At 35.1% G+C, this 25,690-nt stretch overlaps 2 protein-coding genes across 4 annotated transcripts in view; one reads left to right on the forward strand and one right to left on the reverse strand.

The window, feature by feature from the left end:
* Positions 1-3,395: 3,395 nt before the first annotated feature.
* On the reverse strand, positions 3,396-15,934 carry LOC136801666 (uncharacterized). Of its 3 annotated transcripts, none has more exons than XM_067058312.1 (5): positions 15,743-15,934; positions 5,313-5,623; positions 4,587-4,684; positions 4,104-4,241; positions 3,396-3,510 (listed from the first exon to the last, which is right to left on the reverse strand). In XM_067058312.1, the coding sequence occupies exons 2-5, from the start codon at positions 5,519-5,521 to the stop codon at positions 3,461-3,463; spliced, it is 495 nt and encodes a 164-aa protein (XP_066914413.1). In that variant the 5' UTR covers positions 5,522-5,623; positions 15,743-15,934; the 3' UTR covers positions 3,396-3,460. The 3 variants fall into 3 exon arrangements, with proteins under 3 accessions (XP_066914413.1, XP_066914414.1, XP_066914412.1); XM_067058313.1 differs by lacking the exon at positions 15,743-15,934 and adding an exon at positions 5,727-7,302; XM_067058311.1 differs by lacking the exon at positions 15,743-15,934 and having other exon boundaries at positions 5,313-5,720.
* A 170-nt stretch (positions 15,935-16,104) lies between these two features.
* LOC136801665 (probable serine/threonine-protein kinase DDB_G0267514) overlaps positions 16,105-25,690 on the forward strand; it is a 41,256-nt gene continuing 31,670 nt past the window's right edge. Inside the window, exon 1 of the mRNA XM_067058310.1 lies at positions 16,105-16,432. Within this exon, the coding sequence (XP_066914411.1) occupies positions 16,422-16,432 (11 nt within the window). The 5' untranslated portion in view covers positions 16,105-16,421. The remainder of the gene's footprint in view (positions 16,433-25,690) is intronic.

The raw sequence follows: 25,690 nt of genomic DNA on the forward strand, positions 1-25,690 counted from the left end.
AATGTCAAGCTCAAAATTTAACTTTTAAAAGTAGATTATGACAAAAAATGATATATGATTGGATTCTCTTTCACAGATAAATCTTCAATTTTCAGGAAATCATAGTTACAAAGACCTTTCAAGACAACAAATTTCAATGATTAAGTCTTGGTTCAAGTACAGCAAAGTATTAAAAGTCAAATAATTACTCAGTTTAATGTTTATTGCTGATTTTAAAGTAAATTTGACAAAAAGTTATGTCCGCAACCAACAAGGTTTCATTTTCTAATTTTTTATTGATCAACTGAAATATAGCAAAGTTTTGGTTTTTTTGAAACCTTATGATGAGTCCTTCAAATCTAGAATGAAGTTACCTGATCATAGCCAGTTTTCTTTTCATGAAGTCAAACTTTATGGGAATGTTTTTTAGTATTTTAGATTTTCTTCTGGAAAAAGTGTCAGAATTTGAAAAATATGTCATACTGGACGGTAAAAATTGCTTTTCAATGCAGCTTAATATATTAGCCATAGATTTCAATCTAAGACAAGTATTAAATTATGCATATTTAATCTCAAATGAAGTGTAAACTACAAAGAGTTTTTTGCCAAATTTGTCTGATTATAACTACTCTAGGTTAAATTTCTGGACCAAGCCAGTTTGATTAAGCCCTGATATTTATGTTTTCTGAAATTTGAAGTCATTAATAAAAAGATTATCCAGGAATAAAAGTGAAATTCAAAACTTTATTTTTTCCAATTTTTTTCACCTATTTGGGTGACATTACCAGATTCATGCTCATAATATCTTTTATCGATCTCAGCTTTATCTTCCTCAATTTTTTTGCTTTTGCTTCTTAATGGATAGTCCTTTAAATCATCTTTGCCCATCTTTCTTTTCCTCAAAGTGCTAGCTATCTCAAAATGTACAAAATTAGTTTGATCAGAAATGTTTTCCTTTATGTAAATGCAAAAAAACCATCCATCTTTATGAAACTCATAAAGTTGACGCAAGCTTTCGCAACAAAATGTTTTTTCATGTAAATCATCAATATAGATCCAATTATTATCATCTAATACAGCACATGAAAAGTGGTCTCCTTTATGTCTAACAAGACCTCTCAGGACATAGTTTTGATCATTTAAAACCAAATTCTGTCCAAATTCTATATCATAATCACCTCCAAATTCTACAAGGTAGATTGTAGGTGCAACAAACGACACTAGCGATGTATCGTGAGAAATATTCCCACAACTACTGCACATTATTGATTTATCAATCATAACTGGGTTTAAAAGATTTTGCCAATTATGGAAGTCATCTAAAAGATTTAAGTTTAATTCTGAAATGTAATTCAAAAATATACTACATTGACGAATTAATTCTTCACTACAGTTAGAGCATGATCCCTCTATTCTGTAACGTGTCTCAAATAAAGCTTTCTCTCGCTCTGAAAAATTACGAACAATACTTCCTGAAAAAATCTGAGAAAACTCAGCATCGCAATCACGTTTTTCAAAAGATGTGCAATTTGCAATTAAGAAGTCCCAAACAGGCTGACGAATAATAGATAAGTTTTCTTCATTTTCTCTATTGTCTGTGATGTCTGAATTTAAAATGATACTGTATGACTTCAAACAATTTGTTAACAAATCAAAGAATAAGCTCTGTGTCTCAATTTCAGCAATGTATGGGCCAAACGTAGAATATGCTACTTCCAAAAATGAGTCTACTGCACATGTATACACTGAATCTTGGTGTCTACACAAATTCATAAAATGTAAGTCTCTATTACCTCTATCATTTTTGTACACGTACCTCTCCTGATCTATCTGTTCTTCTTCTGAAGAAAGCTCATCAATAATTTTCTGAGAAATTCCTTCATCAGAAACTGAAGAAGGCTCAATAAATTTCTGAGAAATTCCTTCTGAAGAAGGCTCATCATGATTTTTCTTAGACATTTTCATAGATATTTGAATATTACCTTTTACCTTTTTCTGTTTTCTTGTTCAGCAAAAAGACACAGCTAGCTACAAAAGCAAGTCATTGTCAAATTTCAACCATCGTGGATAGCTAGGAAAGCTACCTTCTCTGTCCGTCCATAGCTAGGAAATCAATACAAGTAGCAGCAAAAGAGATATCGCGCGCGAACATTTTTTAACCGCGCGCGGCCCGCTCAGAATCGGACGAAACATGAATATGAATATGAATATGAATATTTTTCTGGCGAGCAGGTCCGCTACGTGAAGCAACAAAAGCCCCTGCGGGGCAATAACATTTGGGCCATAGGGGTATGAACTATTTCGAAAAAATGAAAACTCAAAAAAAATGCGGATTGATTTACCCCAACTGGATTACTACAGCCTTAGATAACTTTGGCCCATAGGGGTTTAAGTCATTTCGAGAAAACGAAAACTCAAAATAATGCGGCTTGATTCTCCCCAACTGGCTTACTACAGCTTTAGATAACATTTGGCCCATAGGGGTATGAACTATTTCGAAAAAATGAAAACTCAAAAAAAATGCGGATTGATTTACCCCAACTGGCTAACTACAGCCTTAGATAACATTTTGCCGATAGGGGTATAAGTCATTTCGAGAAAACGAAAACGAAAAATAATGCGGCTTGATTCTCCCCAACTGGCTAACTACAGCCTTAGACAACATTTGGCCGATAGGGGTATAAGTCATTTCGAGAAAACGAAAACTCAAAATAATGCGGCTTGATTCTCCCCAACTGGCTAATTACAGCCTTAGATTAGATAACATTTGGCCGATAGGGGTATGAGCTATTTCGAGAAAATGCGGATTGATTCTCCCCAACTGGCTAATTATAGTCTTGCGTCTAGGGGAGAATAATATCACGCCAGTTATCAAATTTCGGAGGAGGACTGAAATCACGAAAGTTTAAATCAAATGTGCTTTTGCACGGAGACGTGCAAATATGTTTTTTTGTAGACGATTTCTTCGAATAACTGAGGGGAATTTAGCCTAGATCTGGTCCAACGGGGACTAGAAACCACTTTGAAGAATTGAAAATTCAAATAACCAAATTTCGAATACCTCAGAGAGTTTTTGCCTGAGTCGAGTAAGGAAATCCAAGGGGAAAGAGACCTGACTACGAATAACCGAAAATTTTGAATAAGTGCAGGTTCGAACAAATGGGAGTCTACTGTACAGCTTTGGATAAAATTTAACCGATTAATTTCGGAGGCTAAAGGAAAACAATCAGATACTATTGAACATGGTGTAAACCATCCAAATAAATCTCAAGAAATCTCTTACAAAAACAATAGAAAAAGAATCCATAAAAATATACGAAAAACCGCAAAATAGCCCCCAAAATGGATTGACGTGATGTACACAATTATGAAAATAAATTACACCATGATCAAAAGTTTTAAAGAGACTAACAGCGTGTTATTTCAGAAATTGTTTATTTTTCGTAAAGATATAAAATGTTTGTGTATATAAAACTCTTTATCATAATTCCGGTAGTATGACTCTTCGTGAAACTCGTGTGATATCCAGATCTGTCGAATGAAAAAATAAAGATTACAAAAGTCAGCTTCCTTGAAACAACGGGAAAGAGAGTACGTTTGATACTCTTTTAGTGTTGTTGTTGGGGAGGGTCTAATAACAGGGTCTAATAACATCACATAACAGGGAGGCCTGCATTTTAGAAAAAAATAAGTACTTTGTTTTACATCATTGATGTTATGTGTCGACACATAACACCAAACTTGTAGTATTGATATGGTTTAAATATTAAATCTAAATCTAACATGTATCATTTTGAAACTTTTTTTGTACGTACACGTATGTTTTTAAAATATCGGTAGGAAAAGGATACATCATTGGCATTAATCACATCAAGCAAATCAAAATAGAGTGAGACCTATTTATGCTATCAATCATTTATGTTCGAGAAAAGCAACCAAATGTTTTACTTTAATCAGCTTTAATTATACAAACTTTCGCGAGCAGAAACTTTCGCGATTTTCACAAATTGGCCTTTTTTTGTCATAAATTTCGACCTCGCAAAACTTTCTGCTCGCGATAGCTTGTACGCCTAATGCATTCTACGTTGAAGTGAAAGAATACAGAAGCGGAATATTTAACAAACCTTTTTTAGGACTTGGACTAATGATTCCAGGATAAAAAGGCGAAGAAAGTGATACATCAGAGTCGAGAACACTTCTTTCGCCATCGCTTTTTTCATCACTTGTGAGATTTTGATTCACTTTCTCGCTATCGCTAGCATCTATAATCAATAAAGGAAAAACATTTCTGGAAAAAATAGGATTTTTCAGGCTTCAAAAGAATTCCTCAGAGTGATATGTCGGTGTTACACTCTGAAATGATTTAAGTATTTCAATACACGGTTTTACACGAGAATTTGAATTTCTATAAGAATTTGGCCTGAAATTTAGCCAAAAACTAAGAAGAAGACGAGACTAGTCCAGGGTATACAATTCTTTTTCTTTTGAGCTTGAATTTTGTCGTATTGGGACCTGATTTTAACGACTATTTTTCTAGTCTACGAGTTCTGCCCAGTTTATTTCAGCATAAGTTTTTGTGCCAATCATTAAAGATCGAATTGTCATACCTTTTCCAAATATATCTAACTCAGTTACGGCTGGACCCAATGATTGGCTTTGTGAGAAGCTTGAAAACGGTTGGTCTTCTATGCATACATCTGGTTTGCTAAACAAGACAAATGAATAACGATGCTTAAAGATTTTAAACGAGTTATAAACAAATTCCCCAGAAAATTCAGGTCCCCCTTTTCACTTAGCGCCCTCCAGAAAATTCGATTCATGATAGCCCCCCCCAGACTTTCTCGGCTTTAACCATCAAAGGCTGTTGTCATACATTAAAGTTCAATGAATGCTTAAAAATCTTTCTCATTTATTCAAATACATGTTTTTTTTTATAAGCAAGTGACTGCCCCTACATCAGGCTCGCATTATGCTTAGCATTCTATTGTTCTCAAACAATAGAGCCATTGTTTAGGTACCAAAAACTGAGCCTGCATATGCTTATAAACGTTATGCTTATAAAAGAAAAAACATGTATACATTATGAGGTACTAAATACCTAGACACTATGGCTTATAATGAATTAAAAATACAAATGGCAAATATCTAAATACTGAAGGTAAAATGGATTGTGACCAGTTTAAAAAAATAAATCTTAAAATCCTGCAGCCCCCATGAAAGATCAGGTCACCCCTTTTACCTCATACCCCGCCCACTTTTGCCTTCATAGGGTTCATAGGCCGATTAAAAAGAAACGAGATGGTCAGACGTTCATAAACTTAATTTGATAGTACCTTTTAGCATAATATTCCCTCTTCGTCATACCAGCGTGACAGTTTTTTAAATGTCGGGTAAGATCCGTTTGAGGTTGCATATAGTGTATACACCCCTTTAGGCTACATAGCTCAATTTTCCTACTTTTCATATGATATTTACCCTTATTTTTCTGTACGACACTACTGAGCTGAGACGGAGGTAATTTTTTATGAGATACCAACGTCATATTATGAGCGCGCCCGAGGTGTCCTTTTAAATCTTTAATCCATTTGTGGTAGAATCTACACGAGAGTACGCGGCAATGACCAGAATTCAAACCTCTTTTTACCTAAAAAGATACAGAAAATAATACACAATGAGCGTCGCAATTCTTAATTTTTCCCGAACTTAAGTGACTTTTAAGTTTTGAAGATATTAAAAGATGATTTTACTTGAATATGCCACGAAAATTCGTCTCAAAAATTTAGATTTTTTCCCTGTGCAATTTACTTCTTCACAACCATTCAATAACATAGAAGTTGTCTGAGAAGAACCCTCTTCGGCCAAAATTTGAGGTTCAGTGTTATTCTTGAAAAACTCTTAAAAATTTCTCGATATTGAGCCTTGTGACTCTTGAAAAAGAATTCTTTACAAAAAACTATGTATGCTTTGTTGGTAAGATATCTGATTCAATAAACGCCAATATTTATAATATCAATGTTTGTCAGAGCAAGAATTTCTTTTTCATTTTTCATCTCCATTTTGAAATTTTTTTGTTGATAATATCCCACTCACGATAATCTTTTCAATGCGCATAAAATCGCTATCTAGCTCAAAGTATATCAACTTATTAACTGATAAAATTATCCTTGTAATAACATGCACTATCAGAGTCTGAATTTTTTATTATTTATTTATTTATTCCAAATTATTGTGAAAATAAATTGAGGGAAATTGAGGATGGTAAAAGTGTTAAAAAGTTATATTCTCCTCGATATCTCTCTCGAGAGTCTCTTTCAATGAATTTGGAAGTATATAAAATAATTAGTCAGTTCAGCTACTTTGATTTTTGGCAACACAAAAATGCACAAATTTGAGAATTTGTGGTTTGATATTCTTTGAGAGAGGGAAAAATGTCAAAATTCACGCCCAGCTCCATTCTCCATGCAGACCATTTACACTCTTCTGATTAGCCCAAAGTCTGCCAATTTTCACAGTTACACATTTGCTGTATACATCAACCCTAACAACAAGTTCACATTCTACTGATTCAGAAGTTCACTCAGTCCAGCTCAATCCAAATTCTAGAAATCTTTTCACTATGGTTAACCCAAATTAAAGTGAGAAATTTGAACTTGGAAAATTTGTGTTTACACAAGCTAGCCATTAAACTAAAATCATTTAGAGCAGACTAGAAGGAGACCCATAGTTGAACTAAATTCTTTTATTATGATTGACCACTTGACACATGGCAAATGACAGGTTTCCTTTACATACCATGGTCATTTTATTCTAGACTCAATCCTGATCCTCAATATGGACTCCTTAGTGGAAATTCTAAAATTTGGATTATATTATAATCTTGGAAAGGATCTGTATATGACTTTGATCTGAATTTTTCATCTGCTATACCTGGATTAATAAAGTTTCATTTTTTATCCCTTTAAAGGCACCTTAAACTCTTTTCTTGTTAACTATTCGTCGACCATGGAATCTGTTTGCCAGGAGATATGGTCTTGCAATAGGCAAAGCCTTGCAGAGTCCGGTGCGTCGCCTACGGCCCTTGAAAAGTCGGGGGACAAATTGATTTTCGCATCCGTTCGTACTCATAACCTCAGCAAAGGCATAAAGAGAAAAAACTTATTTAACCCTTTCCGGACGCATGATTTCACGGCTATATGACGCAAACAAAAATTTGATTTTTGACTGGCTTCACTAAAATTGCAATAGAAAGTGATTGATAAAAGATATCACGATAAGTAATACCTCATTTTTTTCACATGTAATAGGGGTTTGAAATACCAAAAAAAAAATTTGAAATATGGCTGACACCTTGTCACGTGACCGAAAAATCGGCAGATTTTTTTTCGGAAAGCTAAAATTTTTGACTTTGAATAAAGAAATAGAGTAAAAGGCATTTGCTTTACGCCTTGAACTTTGAATATGAATTAGGGAATTGAATTACTGACCGGGTAAAAAAAATTTCATGTCATAAGCTTTCCAAGAATCTGAGTAAAGTGATTTTTTGTTCAAATTTTTGAGCAATTTTTCCCTTACAGATTTAGCCTGAGTAAATTTACAACAAACATTAAAAATTTATAATTCTAGTTGTAAACAAGATATCGAAAAGCGGTTTTTTGCAGGTTACGGGGAATTTATCTCAAAATCATTATTCAAAACCATGTTATTGTATTTTGGCGCGAAAACTGTTAAAATCTTTTACAAAGCTATGGGCCACTCGGTGGCCCGTGCGTCATATAGGAACACGATTCATGGGCCACCCAGTGGCCCGTGCGTCCGGAAAGGGTTAAATTGCAGACTCTGTTAATCTGTATTGCATACCCATATCCAACCTATTCAAACCCAGCTTGGTCCATGTCTAAATCCTACCCATGGTATATTTACAAACAAGCGTGGTGACAGATTTGAAAAAAATGTGTTCAAATATCTCAAAATCCAAAATATCCACACGAATAAGGTTCAATTTTCATGGCCTCATCTTTTATACTTTGGTACTTTTCAGAAAAATTTATTTATCGGAGGATTCCTAATAAAGTCCTAAACAAATTAAAAAATAGGGAAAGAACGTTTATTAGGCACCTCCTGGAATACTTTGGTATAAAATTGAATCATCAAAGGCTTTTATATTTTTCCTGAGTCTCTGGAAACACACCTGTCACGTATGGGACAATCACGCACTGAAGAATCAATGAGCTAGATCCAGATTTAATGTTAGATATTTCAAATAAATTTTAAATTATTGTTTTAAAAATCCTTTACCAGGATAGTTTCTTTATTATACAAAAAGATTGACAAATTGATACTTACAGGTTTTCCTTCAGCTCTTAATAAAAAAGAAATTATTTGACCACCTCCCATTTTTGTTGCAAAGGTTGCGATTTGAGTATTTACTCAGGTGGTGCCCAAACTCAAAATTTAGTTGGTATAAAAAAACCAGTACACGTCAAAAAATACTTACTTATATTTTGTTGAATCTTCTCAATTGAGATAACTAATCTGACTGACAACAACGCAACAAATGGATAAAGTGTTCCATATGTGATAGGCTCTAGCCAAAACAATAAATGCTACAGGATTGAAATTTTACACCTTAGTTAGCCATCATTCTAAGAAGTATTTGAAAGCTTATTTGATTCAAATTGACAAATTTGAACAGTCCCTAGGACCTGAACCATCAGTTGTCACCACTTTTATTTTTTGAAAATATACCCTATCTGTACAGACCCTGCAAATTCGTCCAACAGATCCTGCAGATCAAATTCAATATCTTACCCATCTGTACAAGCCCTAACCATCTATTCAGACCCTGTCAATCCATCCAGGTCCTGCTGATCTATTTAAACCCAGCTGATTGTACAAAACCTGCTAATCAATCCAAATCTGCTGATCTGTCCAGACAGTGTCAAATCTTATCCAGACCTGTCTAAATCCTACCCATTTGCCCAATAATCTGTCTATATCCTACTGATCTAACCCAGATCCTAACTTAGATCCATCCAGACCCTAGTGATCTGTCCAAACATGCTGATTCATCAAGACCTTGTCAAACGTGATTCAGTCCTGTCTATATCATCCTGTCGGGATCCATAACCCAATATATCTCTGTCAATTGATCCAGATCCTGTCAATCTATTTTTAAACCAAGTTGATTTTATTGATTGTGACCCTGATGGTTTTTAGTCTTATACTTTGACCCTATTTATATAATTATTATATCCCACTTTTTTATCAGTTTTTAAATTCAAAATAAGATTTATATATATTTTTTTTGCGATTCACATTGTTAGCTCTTTGAATTAACCTTAGCTCAACTATTCAATCAATCTAATCTTAGCATCTTTCAGTCTCTAAAACCTCAAATCTTATTCATTTGGAGCATTTTTACTTTTTAGTTGTTTTTTACACAGTAGGTCAGAGTAGGTACACATTAGTGCCAGGCACTGTATTATATGTATGATTTGTATATATTTGTAATAGATTGTGTGTAGACTGATCTTCTTTACTAAATAAATTTTAATAATATAAAACAATAATAATGGAGATCTTTTCAGACCCTACCAATGCAACAACCCTTCGGAATTATACAAACCAGGCCCTGTTGATCATTAAACTCAGGTTTATCCAGGCTCTGTGGATTCATCCAGACCCTGCTATAATCCATCCAGATCCTGCTATAACCCATCCAGACTCTGCTATAACCCATCCAGACTCTGCTATAACCCATCCAGACTCTGCTATAACCCATCCAGACCCTGCTTAGGCCCATTCCAAAGGAAAGAGTACATTACCTCACAACTTTTTTGGGTTGGGACCTAAGGAGCCCCACAACCCATAGACCATGTAATAGCAACCTAAGCAGACCTAAGAAGCAGTTGAATTGGGCACAGACAATCTCTGATTGTAATTAAAGTTTTCCTAGAATGGTCGTATGGGATTGTGAGGTAACGTATTTTGTAAGAAATGTGCTTTTTTTGTTTAATTATACAGCGCATTATAGAGGAAGGGGTACATTATATCACCTTTTTTGGGACTGTGACTACAATGGGGACCTAGGATTGTGAGCACCCTAACCCATGGACCATTTGATATCACCTACAGAATCACCTCTAGACCCTGTGTCAATAACCAGCTGATCCAAAGAATCAATTGAACGCAATCAAACACAATGGAATATTGTGATTCCACAATGGAATTTTCAGATCAATTATCCCACCCTTCCCAAATCCTGGTTAATCTGCCAGACCTATCCAAAAATTGATTGGATCTTTCCCATTATAATATAGTCCAGTCAAACCACCTACCCTGAGATCGGGTAGGGTACCGTCAACTGCTCTAACTGGGGACTATCTGACAAAACATGGGACGGCAATTTGGTCCACCATTTCACCGAACCTCCAAAGTCATTGATTTGACTTAATCAGACGTCCGCGCTCATAGGATCGATCATCGGAACGGCTAGATGACGGATCGATATGTGATTGATGGATTACTTAACGATCGGGATAGGAGATCGATAGAGGATCGATACTCAAGATTTCTTTAAGCTTATGATTAGTTATCGATTATTTATCGATCTATCATCGATCTTTTATCGCTCTTATCGACCCTATCGAATCAAACTCGATTAATGATCGATTGAAATACTAGCTCAATAATGGATCAACGAAGGATCGATGCTCAAGACTTTTTAATGGCTGAATCTTCCATCTATCTCCTATCCTGATCGTTAAGTAATCCATCAATCACATATCAATCCGTCATCGAGCTGTTCCGATGATCGATCCTATCGAGCGCGGACGTCTGGCTTAATGAACGGCGTATTAAAAAATACACGAAAAAAAATTTGTTGTCAAAGAGATTTAACAGTACAGTAAGTGAAAATATAGACCAGATATCAACCAGTCCCCAACCAACCATCTCAAGTTAGTAGAGCATTTGTTTAATTATACAGCGCATTATAGAGGAAGGGGTACATTATATCACACTCTTTTTGGACTGTGTACTACAATGGGGACCTAGGATTGTGAGCACCCTAACCCATGGACCATTTGATATCACCTACAGAATCACCTCTAGACCCTGTGTCAATAACCAGCTGATCCAAAGAATCAATTGAACGCAATCAAACACAATGGAATATTGTGATTCCACAATGGAATTTTCAGATCAATTATCCCACCCTTCCCAAATCCTGGTTAATCTGCCAGACCTATCCAAAAATTGATTGGATCTTTCCCATTATAATATAGTCCAGTCAAACCACCTACCCTGAGATCGGGTACCGTCAACTGCTCTAACTGGGGACTATCTGACAAAACATGGGACGGCAATTTGGTCACCATTTCACCGAACCTCCAAAGTCATTTGATTTGACTTAATCCAGACGTCCGCGCTCAATAGGATCGATCATCGGAACGGCTAGATGACGGATCGATATGTGATTGATGGATTACTTAACGATCGGGATAGGAGATCGATAGAGGATCGATACTCAAGATTTCTTTAAGCTTAGATTAGTATCGATTATTTATCGATCTAATCATCTCTTTTATCGCTCTTATCGACCCTATCGAATCAAACTCGATTAATGATCGATTGAAATACTAGCTCAATAATGGATCAACGAAGGATCGATGCTCAAGACTTTTTAATGGCTGAATCTTCCATCTATCTCCTATCCTGATCGTTAAGTAATCCATCAATCACATATCAATCCGTCATCGAGCTGTTCCGATGATCGATCCTATCGAGCGCGGACGTCTGGCTTAATGAACGGCGTATTAAAAAATACACGAAAAAAAATTTGTTGTCAAAGAGATTTAACAGTACAGTAAGTGAAAATATAGACCAGATATCAACCAGTCCCCAACCAACCATCTCAAGTTAGTAGAGCAGTTGATGGTAGCTTGCATCAGTGGAGGCTAACATGAATAGCCCTCAAATGACTGACCAATCAAAGCAGCAAAATTTCAAAACAAATGAACTACCGTGAGTGGTCCTAAATCCGACAGCCCTGCCTAAATCCGATGGGGTCTTTCAAAGATACAAACTAAAAAAAACGAACAACTTCGCTGTGACGCAATGAAGATACCAAAGTGTCAACTAAACTGAGAGATTTGTTACACTGAACCAATTGAACCAAAACAATAATTGCTTCTTAAACAAAAAATAATTTTTTATTACAAAATTGATAAACGTTTTAAACACGAAAAAAGGATTCAGAAAAATATAAAAGAGGTAATTATTTTTACAACTCACACTTTTTTGATCACATTAATTGACATCTTGACATTATAGTCATCTTGCGTCTTGTTAGATGTTTTGTTTCGAGAGTTCTTTCAATAGTTTATTGTTCAACTTGGAGAGGGAATGTTTGTACATATAGAATTTTTTTTCACAACAGTTATTTGGGGGTCGGATTTAGGCAGGGCTGTCGGATTTAGGACCACTCACGGTATGCAGCTTCGCTTGCACCTCTATTCTACCATTTTTGTTTTGATTTAACTTTGTATTTTAAAGACCAGACAGGTCATTCATTTGAGGGCTATGCATGTTACCAGACGATCTCAATCGAACGGAATCGGCGATCGAACCAGTCGAACCAAATCGAATGCAATCGACCGATTGAAATTCGATTGTCGAACGCAATCGAATCCCAATTGAATATTACCGCAATTTTCAGATTTGATTGATATTCGATTGCATTCGATTGATGTTTGATTGCGTTTGATTGCGTTCGATCGTCGATTCATTGACCCCCGGATTGTTCATCGCATAATTTCTATGGGAAATCGAAAGTAATTTCATTTGGCTTGTGATGTTTGAGAGCTTGGTTGTTGGGAAGCTGCAAGAATAAAGCCAGACGATCTCAATCGAACGGAATCGACGATCGAACCAGTCGAATAACAATCGAACCAATCGAATATTACCCAGAATTTTTGACGTTCGATTGACTATTGAGATTCGATTGCGATCGACAATTTCAATCGGTCGATTGCGTTTGATTTGGTTCGCCTAGTTCGATCGTTGATTCCGTTCGATTGAGATCTTCTGGATGTTAGCCTCCACTGATGCAAGTTACCCAGTCTCACGGTATATACTTGTCCAGATAAGAAGTGGATACCCTATAATCGACATCCCTCGTCTAATTCCGCCGCCCTTCTTTAGAGACAGGAATAATATGAATCACTGATTAAAAAAGCATTATTCCTCTCTGACCACTAAGCAAAGAAAAACAGTTTTAACCTCTCTATCTATCAATTTCAGCCGATAAAAAGGGTGTCGGAATTAGAGGAGGGGTGTCGACATTAGACCAAGTTACGGTACATGTGCAACCAAGTCAGTGCTTCCTTGAAAGACGAACAGAGGGTGCTATATAGATCTATCTTCACAAGCACGATGATCAAAACAGAATTTGATTAGTTTGTTGCAGGTAAATTGAGCGCCTGCTAGTATCCGCTAGAAAAGCCTATAAACCTCCTGGTGCTGCAGTGTGATTGGCAAATTTATGTGTGTGATAGAAAGGTTGTGAATTCCCCAACCATGTACATGAAATTAATTACCCAATATTATTTTCTCTTGATATGTAAAACAACTGACAAACATGACAAAGTAAAAATTTTCTCAGCCATTTTCTCGTATCGCTTTCCCTCCATTTTTCTAGTCCGCGATATCATACGCTCGCATCGCTTTGTCACAAGTATTGACCAATCACATGTCTTCTTTAGGAACCATTACATCATTTTTTAACTCTTCGGAATGGGACCTTTCTCTGAATGCATTATATATCAACGGAAAGCTTAGACTCTCTACTTTCTTTTTCTTTATTTTTCAACGATCAGAAAGCAAGCCAATTAAAGATATTGCGCGAGAAAGACATGCCTATCAAATTGCGTATACCTTATTGGAACTAATTTTCGCGGGAACTAATTTTCGCGGTCGAAAAAAAATATCCGGAAAATTGCATTTCGCGGGTTTTAATTTTCGCGGTTTTTTCCATTCTGGAATTTTCGCGGGTTTTAATTTTCGCGGTTTTGCCCTTTTTTGGACAAATTTCTTTCATTTTCCTAGGGATTTTTCAAATTTTTCGATAAAATTGGAAAAAAATTGTATTTCGCGGGAATTAATTTTCGCGGTTTTCATCTCTCAAAATTTTTCGCGGGATCAAATTTTCGCGATTTTGACGAAAAACCGCAAAAAACGCTAAAATTAAAACCCGCGAAAATTAGTTCCAATAAGGTATGTACGTCTCAAGGACGTATATGTACGGCATTCTGGTCCAAAAGGTTTTAATGAAAATTTTTGACAAAAAGATTGACAGAATCATAAAATCTGATGCAAGAAAAGACAAAAACACGAAAAATATTTATAATACAGAATGTGATGTTGATAGTGTGAATGGATATAAAACCCATAAAACGGCACCAATCAGAAGCTTGTGAGGTCCCTAAGAGAGTGGTTTTAGAAGGATGAAACTAATTAATCATTCAATTGTTATTTTAATGACTTAATGACAATTTTTGACAAAAATATTGACACAATCACAAAATATCATGTCTTACAAGAGAAAAACACCAAAAATATTTAGCATACCGAATGTGATGAATGATGATAACAATATGAAGGCTTGCTGCTGCTGTATAAATCTTTATCGTGTTTTCTGGTCTTTTGTAGAGTATTTAAAGAGGTTTATTATTCGTTTACTACTAAGTATTTTATGTTTGTGTAGTTAGTGAATGCACCAATAAATTGATGATGCTCAGTAAGTAGTACAAAAAGAGTTAATTTTCCACAATCAATTTCATATCAATAACAGCACTAACAGCAAACATCAACACATAGCCCTCTTCTTCACTAAAACTACAAACAGCACAGGTATGATCTTTTTTTCCTTTTTTCACCAGATAGTAATGTGTTAAATGTTAACCAGTTGTGACAAATAGTCAGTTTTTTATCTGATGAAGTTTGATTGGTGTTCAATGAGTTTGGTTGAGAAAAAGTTCCAGCTTTTCCTCCCCGATGCCAGCCCAGGCGATGTCAACCGAACCATATCAAACCGATTTTCGTTATCGAACCATAGGTGTTTAATTACTGAACCTGATCGAACGTAATCGAACTTTACCGGAAAATCTTCAGTTTGATTAAACTTTGATTACTTATATCGTAGTTCGATCAAGTTCAATCAATGTTTTTGTTGCTCAAATGGTTCCAGTTAAAAACGATCCCTTACAATCATTAGGAGGGTGAGGTATCACACTTTCTTTATTCTGAAGATTTTTAAAAAAATGGCTCTTAAGCTTTTTAGCGTGGGCGTCTGCTAAATAAGCCGTAAGAAATGGGCAACAATAAATCAATCTTCAATATCGAACTTTACCGATCTTGATATACCTTTTGCTATGCTAATCAGGATTTTCATTTTGAATCATTAAAAACTCCAGTGGTACCGTTGTTTTGTATAAGATTCCCATTTCCGCACTAAGATTCTTGATACTTATCCCTATATATATTTTACAAGATAACCAGCAAGAAATTTGGGGAGGGTTCGTTTAAGAGCATGAATCTGGTAATGAGATGAAAAAATTTGGAAAAAATAAAGTTTTGACTTTCACTTTTATTCCTGGATAATTTTTTTATTAAAGGGACCCCTCGCTTGTTTGTGATCTTTATGAAATCAAATTATATTGGTCCAAAAACCCCTAACAGCATATTCAAAGAACATAAAACTTACTGCTAGTTCCTGTAGAGATATCGAAAAATTCCTCTGAAAACAGTATGGCGTCTCCGTCTGACTGAAACCAACACGGGAGAGGATAATTACAAGGTCTCAAAAGAAGGTTGTCTACTGCTCATTCCGACATCGACTTATAACCTGACTGAAATTCGAGCCGTTACTAGCAACCCTGCGGGGCCCAAGGCGCCGAGTATGCACCCGGCACAGTGACAAGCCGTTACTAGCAACCCTGACCCTACCTAACTGTTAGTTAATCAATTCCAAGCAACAAAACCCCCGGAAAATTTAAAATGTCGGAATGAGCAGTAGACAACCTTCTTTTGAGACCTTGTAATTATCCTTTTCCAACCAAAAACACAACCAGGGCTCATTGGGAGTTCTGAAGCCGATACCGATTCTCCATAAACCCGCAACTCGACTCCAAGCAAAGGCTTTTCTTAGGAGAAGAGCGCGGATTCTAGACTGTCCGAACCAGAGCTGGCCTCTACACTCGTACTCTAATTTTCTGGTGCATTTGTGTCGACAACTTGGTGCGACAAGAGCGCGAGAAAATTCGAAGGCCTTCAGAAGCCATTTGAAATTTCTGAAAGTTGAGTGAACATCAAAATTTATAATTTGTAATTATGGAGCGAAGAATGAGTTTTGCGTGCTAATACTTTGGGAAGTTGCATTTCATATGATTATGAAGTGAGTGTCTTGTTATCATTTTTAAGCGAGGGGTCCCTTTAATGACTTCAATTTTCAGAAAACATAAGTATCAGGGTGGTTGCGGACATAACTTTTTCCTAAATTTGATTCAAAATCAGCAATAGACATTAAATTTATTTATTTTTTGGCTTTTAAAACTTTGCTGTACTTGAACCAAAACTTAATCATTGAAATTTGTTGTCTTGAAAGGTCTTTATAACTATGATTTCCTGAAAATTGAAGATTTATTTGTAAAAGAGAATCCAACCACATATATTTTTTGTTAAAATCTAATTTTAAAAGTTATGATTTGAGCTTGACATCAACTGCTGTACATCTTCATAATCAGTAAATATCATTTTTCCGTGAAAGTCACTCAACTTTTTCAATAGAAAGGGTTAAATGTATAATAATGATGTGTTGATTGCGGACATAACTTTTTTTCTTCCAGGGTAGAACCATAGAACATTATACATACTTTATTTAAGATTTTGGAATGTCTTTTTCTGTTGCCAAAATTTGAGGAATATTATAGAGACTAAATCAATATAAAACCAAAAGATTTGGTTTGGTTTGAATTCAGCTATTACATGTTTTTCTTTGAAAAGAACAAATGAAGACTTATCAATGATATTAAAACTTTCTCATATTTCTAATAGACGAACGACCCTAGAGGACACATAAAATTGAAAAAAGCAAGTAAATGCAAGGTTTTTACAAATGTAACTCTTTAGTATTGTCAAAGTGTTAGCATAAGTGCTTAAAAGGGTTAAAAATCTGATAAATACCTTAAATAGTTATGTCCGCAACATACAATTTGCTACAGAATATGACTCTATTTTGAACTATTGGAGCAAATCTAACCAGTCTGTAAGTACTCTCGGGTACTTAATAGCCGTCCCCCCCCCGCTAATTAATTTTTCGAAAATTTTCCACCCAGGACATTCTTATTCCAATCCCCCCGCTTATTAATTTTTGGGAAAATGTTTTTGAAAGTTCCCTTTTTTGTCCTAATTCAGCTGTATTAGCCTCCTTTTCAAAAATTTTCCACCCAGGACATTTTTATTCCAACCCCCCCGCTTATTAAGTTTTGAGATTTTTTCCAACCCCCCCGCTTATTCCAACCCCCCCGGCTATTAGGTACCCGAGAGTAAATGTGTAGTAGATTATGTTGTGTGAACACTACACAATGAATTTAATATGCAAATTAATGCATAATTTATCCTTTATTCAAACTCGCAGGCTCAGAACCGTCATTTTCAAAGAAACAAAAAAAGTTATTTTTCTGTTAAAATTCTCATTTTGGACCTCAACTTGGCATCAGAGTATTTGTTTTCTATTTCTAATAGGCTAAGCACTACTTCCATATAATAAAACATCATGCCAGCTTGCAAATACATTTTATCAGCAACATTTTAGATGAAATAGTTATGTCCGCAACATGAAATACATATGATATGAGGTGAAAAGACTGAAATCTTGCCAATGGAAAATTATCAGACTTTTTTCTGGTTGTAACCAACTTAAAATGACCTCAAATGTAATAATTTGTCAAAGAAACCTAAAAATGGTGCTTGGGGGCTGAGAAAACTTCATGATTTGTTGCGGACATAACTTTTTGTTGCGGACATAACTAATTTTTGGGGAAACTGTTTTGTTTCACCGTCTCCCAACAAGTAGACTTTGAGACTTCAAATTTGTATAAAATGACCCCAAATATGACCCTTGATGTAGAAAAATGATTCAGCTGAGTAAGGATAACTCCTTTGAAAATTTAAAGGATAAAATAATGTGCGGACATAACTCAAAATTGTGAACGGAAATCATACCCTGTTCACTTCAAAATTGAATATTTTTCAATGAAGGACAACTGGTATTTTAGTGTTACTTGGTTTGGTTCTCTAATGGATGGGAAGGGTTAAAAATCAAATAACTGTAGATATTAACACTTTCACTTCTCTAGTAAATCAATTGTGTGCGGACATAACTTTGTGAACGGAAAAAGTTATGTCCGCAACTTTTTGCATTTATTTTGGGAAAAACTTAATTTAAAAAAATCTTTTTGTAGATTCTGTTTTTCATATTTATTGGCTGTAATAAAAACAAAAATTAAGTATGATCAGAGATGATTGGCCTAGATTATCAAATAATGAACTTAGACAATTTGCTAAAAACCTCATTTTCCGTTCACATTTTGATGTAAAAAGCTGTCCTGAAAAAATTGTGTACTTTCTAAAGTGAAAAAAATGACTGTTTAAGCTTGCCAGTATCAAGACTGATAAAATACATCAGCTTGTATCATTATTGCATGCACCTAGATTTTTCACTGGAGCCTTAAAGTTGACAAGTTGACAAAACCGATAGATAGATTCTTTAGGGTTGGTGTAATTTAAGATGCACGATCTAACGATTTACGATGCACGATTCGCGATCCGTGCGTAAAATATGTTAATTCAAGCGTAATTATGCTAATCATGATAAAATTCATTCGCTGAAACTCAATTATTTTCAAAAACATCATTTATGTAAGATTATACAAATTATTCTCTTTTCAATTTAAATTCAGTTATAGATCAAAAGAAAGTGAAGGCCACGTGCATTCACCTTCTGTACTTTCTCTTTTTCATAGCTTGAATCAATATAGGGGGAATTGTTTACCGAAAAGTTAAAACTGAGGAGAGCAAAAATATTTCTTGTGCATTGTTTACTTTCACTCTCTGTCTATTGTAAGATTATGTTCACAAGGTAGCTTCCATTATCAACATTATGCAAGTTAGTTTTTTTCATAATTTTACGGTCGTAATTATTCGTAGTTCCATTTCTTTTTTGTCGCATGAATTTACCGTGGTAAACAAAAGCGAGAAAAGATTATGCCATTGTTTTAGAATTATGTTATATAATTTAAGTTTTATGATAATTATTAGGAATAATCAGCATACTTTATGCATGGATCGCGCATCGTGAATCGTAAATCGCTAGATCGTGCATCTTAAATTACACCAACCCGATTCTTTACATTGGTATTTTTAGAAAAAAAGAAAATCTTCACATTTATTTCTTCATGTAACCAAACTTATATTTTATTCCCCCATGCACGCCGAATTATTGTCTTGTGATTGCCACTTTTAAAGAAAGTTAATCTCCCATTACAGAACTTTTTTGTTATCATAAAATCGACTTCCCTAAAATAAAAGTTTCCTGCGTCTAGGAAATAAAAGGATAAAAATAAGTAAATAAATAAATAATAGTAATAATATTTAAACATATTGTTTCCAAATATTAAATAGTACACCATCACAAACATTCACAAAGTCTATAAATTTAACTGAATTCACAGGCACCGTAAACTTTTCCTTCCTTTTCTTTGTCCTTGTCTGCTTTCACTTTTTTCAAGCCATGAATAATTTTTCGATGATTCCTTATCTTGATACTTAGAATGGTAAAGTCTTTTTTTTATTTGTTTTAAAGCAGTTTCTCAACATGTACTTTCCAGGAACCATGCCCATCTTTTCATATACAAGCACACTGGCCTTTCGGCCAATATTAAAGTTTGCGACTGCGTCGTACACACCAAATCGGAGTTGCGCGCGTCAACCCTGAATATTTTGATTTTGGAAGCAGATCCCACACTGTACCGTTAAAAGATTCATTTTGATTCTGGGTTCTTCCATGTAAACAATCTGTATGTACCTTCGGCTTTATCTCGTTGTTGAAAATCTACACCAGCTATCCTTTCCTGCCGGTTAATAGGCACCATGATTTACACGTGGAGTATTTACAGTATTTACAGAGCTTTCAGGAGCAACATTGTCTTGGCTATTTGATACAATCTTCTTACAAAAGCCTTTCCTTTTCTTGAATTTTTTAGTACTTTGCTTCACTCTGTCAGTTGTCTTGGCCATTTCTAGCTTAAAATTTGATTCTGAAAAAGGTCTGGTGTAAAAAAGCACGAAATTCCAATGATTTTACGGAACAGTTGAGAGCATTGTAGACATTTTGTGTGCCGCCCTGGGTGGTTTATAAGGGTTTATGTGTAGGCTAAAAGATGGTCAAAACTGTGTTGCCAAGGGCGTTGCTAGGGACTAAAATTTATACCGAACCCTAGAATCAATGTTTAGAAAAAGGGGTTACGCGCGCTCCAGAACACTTAAGTACGTTCCTCTACTCTGTTTGCATAGCAAAGACATGTGAGAGTGACAAAAACAAGCCGTAAATGTCACGAATTTAAGTTGCGAAGCGACCCAGAACCTCCTCGATTTGCAAGTTGCAAACAAAACATTGAATGACAAACAAACGCCGTATATTAAAGTAAGATGAAAACACTAGACACTCTCAGAGGATCTTGAATTTAAAGAGTTGTCGCAATAAACAGACTGTACCCTTATAATCATAAAGGTTGGTGAGTCCAGTCAAAACACAGATTTGATCTGTAGCGTCATGCTTCACCTTACACCTTTACTTTACAAAATGGAGAAAGTTTTACAATAAACCAAGGAAAATATCAAAATTTCTGATATATGAATTTTTTGGAATACTATCATGTGTAAAAATGCTGAAAAAAGGAAGAAAAGTTTAGTACAGACCTTTTGCTATATCCGCAATGTCATGTCTGAATGAATAAAAAACTCAAAACGTAGTGGTCTAAAGAAACGACTATTCTTTTTTAGAATCAACCTTACAATCTAGTTTTTATATTTATAAAAACTAGATTGCTGACGTGTGAAAAGGAATGTCGGCATGAATGATCCTTTTGTTTCGATAATAACATCAAAGCGGGAACTAATTTTCTTCTCATTTCTTTCTTTCCTTTTTCTTTCTCATAACTTCAAATCTCCCTCGGACTGTCTCAAGTGTGGTTAGCTCAAGTGGTTAGAGCATCCGCCTCATAAGCATGAGTTCCCGAGTTCGATCCCTCTGGGTGTCAAATTTTCCAATTCTTGATTTTGTTTTCGTGCTCATCACTTTAATTTTGAATCACATTTCATGGGAGTGAAGAGACATCGACGCGTTATGTAATGTTAATTGCTATTAGTAATTACGCGTTCAATTCGAATCTATGATCTGTTCTCTCTTAGTGAGGAGTTTGATACCCTTATAACAACTGTATTTTATAAGCACTGAATGCTGAAATTCAAATGAAGACCACGCAAGAAAGATAAGCAAACGATTGGGTCAAGTGTCAAACATTTTGACCCGGAAATCAATTATCATGCTCGCTCACTCGCTGGCTGAAAGTGAAAGTGAAAGTAAAAGTAGTGAAACATGCTTCTGAGACAAACACTGTAACCATTTGAGCTAACTACGCTTGGGAGAGACTGAGGGAAAGCTTGAACTTATGAGAAAGAAAAAGGAAAGAAAGAAACGAGAAGAAAATTAGTTCCCGCTTTGATGTTATTATCGAAACAAAAGGATCATTCACGCCGACATTCCTTGTAAGGTTGATTCTAAAAAAGAATAGTCATTTCTCTAGACCACTACGTTTCAAGCAGACTTATGATAATATTTAAAATCCACTTTAACTAATTATACATTAGTGAATTAATGTTTTAATGTTGAGTTTTTAATTATTTAATATGAAATTGTAAATAGCAAAAGGTCTATTTCCAAAATATAATTCTTTTAAATAAGGGACCACAAATACAGGAAGGCCTTCTGAAGAATATGGGTCATACCTGGTCAGCAAGTCAGTATATAATAAAACTAAATCTCTGAAAATTTAGGATCAGAAGGTCAAGATCTAAAGAATTTGTGACATTTTAAAGCACCACACTTTTTCCTCTTTATTGATGAATGATATTTGTGTCATTTTCATTGTGATATTTTGAATTCATTTAAGTTTTGAGATGAATTTACAAATACATTTTAAAATTTTCAACTTGTTCAGTTGCAAATTCAATTATATATATTACTTTTCTATTTTGAAAAAATAGGGTCGGTCAGGCCTACAGAACAATTAATTTGGTCTCACCTAATGCCAAAAAGAAAAAAACTTTCAAACCAGGGAAACGATTTCATTCTTCCAAAAAAATGCAAAAAAGGAAAATTCATGACAAAAGTATTACAGTAAACCACATTTTAGATGCATGCGAAGGAAAGGTCATAAGGCGTCAATCACATATAAGTTGTGTTCGCGTCATTTCCAGCCCCAAAAAAAAACTAGAATCGTCGGCAAAGTGCGCTCTGAACCTAGGCAGTCGGTCAGCACTAGAATCATCGGAAAAATGCGCCCTGAACATAGGTTTGTTCGCGCGGCAAGAATTTTCAAGCGCACTAGCTGCATTATGATCTTTGTTACATATCACGGTTGCAAAAAACAGTCGCATAGCGCTTTTTAACGCAAACAATCTTTGAAAAATTACGGACGGAAAGCTTATTTGAACTAACACTGGATGATCCAATCGGCGACTAACGATGAATGTATAAAATGCTTTGAAAAATATTGGTAAAAAATCCGATAGATTTCCCACTTTCCGACTGAAAAGTGTCGGATTTTTAAGATAGAAAGTGAGTCGGTCGGACGACGCGAACACAACTTATTTGTGATCTACGCCTAAGTCATAATTCACGACAAAAGTTTTCCAAGTTTTAAACGCCCGATGAAAGAAATCACCAAATTCATGACAAAAGTTTTCCCCATTTTAAACGCATGCGAAGGAAAGTTCATAGTTCACGACAAAAGTTTTCCCCATTTCAAACTCATGCAAAATAAAAGTTAATAGTTACGACAAAAGTTTTCCCCATTTTAGACGCATGCAAAGGAAAAGTTCATAGTTCACGACAAAAGTGTTCCCCATTTTAAACGCATGCAAAGGAGAAGTTCATAGTTCACGACAAAAGTTTTCCCCATTTTAAACTCATGCAAAATAAAAGTTAATAGTTACGACAAAAGTTTTCCCCATTTTAAACGCATGCAAAGGAAAAGTTCATAGTTCACGACAAAAGTGTTTCCCATTTTAAACGCATGCAAAGGAAAAGTTCATAGTTCACGACAAAAGTTTTCCCCATTTGAAACTCATGCGAAGGAAAAGTTAATAGTCCACCACAAAAGTTTTCCCCATTTTAAACGCATGCAAAGGAAAAGTTAATAGTTCACGACAAAAGTTTTCCACATTTAAACGCATGTGAAGGAAAAGTTTATAGTTTGCAATAAAATTTTGGTGTATGTGCGGTGATCTCCAAATGTCCAGAATTGTCTACATCCATATTCAATGGGATTAGCTAACTTCTTCAGAAGTTAACGTTCTTCGTTGGTCATGTCCTGTGCTGTGAGCGTGATGTATATTCAAGTTCAAGTTTCAAATTTATTTTCGTTTTACGAGCTTGTTAAAAATGTATTTACGAAAACCATCAAGAGAAAAGAGGGCTTAGAGAACTGAATTAATAAAGAAACAAATATTTTGTCCCATGTTTTTCAGGGGCAATGGTGAATTTCTCTGTTGTTCACGAGAATTCATATTTGAGATGGTGGATATTGAAAAACTTCGATTAATTTTTTGTTAGCTAATAAATTCAAATACAACGTATGCGTTTTATAACTGAGAGTGATGATACAGCTACAGGTAAAAAATATTCAAAATATATTTTGTATAAATCCCTTTTTTGCTTTTATTTGTTAGTTGTACAGTATACTGGTCTTTTGGATGTTGCTAGCGCTAGCCTAGGTAAGTTAAGGCCAACAACCCTCAAGTTGGAAAATCAAGGGGCAATGTTGTAGATGAATGGCTATACAAAATTTTATACTTCCCTTTGTCCTGTTGATTGGTGCTGCCCTGTCTATGGTTGCATACCTTTTAATGTTCAAAACCAAAAAACTGAAACTGTTTCACTAAACTGCAAATGGTTTGGGTTTGTTTACCTATACAAAGAAGCTGTTACATTGCTAATTCGATTTCTAGGATCTTGCCTGAAGTCACAGCAACGAATTTCAAAATGGTAGCCCAGCGGAAGAGAACATTAAAGCTTAGGGCTTATGCATGCGTGCGCTTAGTGAACCAGCGTACACAAGGTGTAGTGCTTGGTTAGAATAATGGTTTAGCAAAACAAAAAATCAAATGATGCAGTTTGTTTGCTAAACCCTCGGTTTAGCGAACGAAGAAAACACAGAAAAAAGACTGTTGGCTTTGATCGTCTGTTTAGGTGAACTTTTAAATGAATCAATGCGTTCGCTAAACCCTCTGTTTCACTTTTTTGGGTTTTTGGCTAAATGGTATGCACCCTATCTGTTTGTTTGGTGCTGTCTACTGTTGATGAGGTATGAAGAAATTTGACTTGAATACAAGCTTCTTTGCATTGATACTCAAAATTCTATATTCAATTATAACATAGAATATGGTCCTTGTGGAAATAGCTCGGAGGAGAAAATTCCACAAATTTCAACAGAAATTGCTTCGGTCATTGGTCAACCAGTCATCTTTACGTAACTAATGGGCCATTCCAGAATTTGTCTGTAACAGGGGGGCGGACGACACAGGATTTCCGAGGGCAAAAGTTTTCACCAAAATTCGAAATTTCAAAGGCGAGAGAAGAAAATGTATGAATTTCCAAGGCAATTGAATTAAAAAAGGCAAAAAAGAGTGGAATTTCCGATGCATTTTACAAAAGTACATGGATTTTTATCAGAATTTCCGACCACCACTGGAAAAAAAAAATTATTTCTGAGGCTAGAAAAAATTAAAAGATGCACGTCGTCCGACGGGGGGTAACAAAAATTTTCTGGAATGGCCCAATGGTAACGGATGAGCATTTTTGAGCAATCTCATCATTTAAAATATAAAGCACTGAGGATCCTTCACTTGCGATCGGAGTGATCTGAGGATTTAAAAATTGATACGAAAATTGATGTCATGTAGTCATACACAAACCTTGAATTTTGAAAGTGGTTGAGCGATATACAGGAACTTAGTCGACCGCGCGCACATTATACCAAAGGAGAGGCGCTGCGCGCGTAAAAATCGAAATTGTGAAAAATTGAGAGCCGTGCGGGATTTCTAGTTTTCATATTCGGAATATACATAGAATTTTGATCTTAAAACAGTTATTTTTTGAATTTTAAAAAATTCTTGATTTTTGGGGGGATTTAGGCCTTAAAATGTTCTTATTTTCAGCATTTTTTGAGCATTTTGATGTAATTTCTTAAGAAAATGCATGTTTTTAAGTCTCCAAAGCCTTAGAATGTTCTTAGAATGTTCTTAAATTTTTGGGCCTTGAAGCCTTATGTTCTTATATAGTTTGTTCTTATAAAAAAAAAAAGGTGTAATT

Source organism: Clytia hemisphaerica, unplaced genomic scaffold, assembly GCF_902728285.1.
Source record: "Clytia hemisphaerica strain Z4C2 unplaced genomic scaffold, Clytia hemisphaerica genome assembly, whole genome shotgun sequence".
Lineage (NCBI taxonomy): Eukaryota > Metazoa > Cnidaria > Hydrozoa > Leptothecata > Clytiidae > Clytia > Clytia hemisphaerica.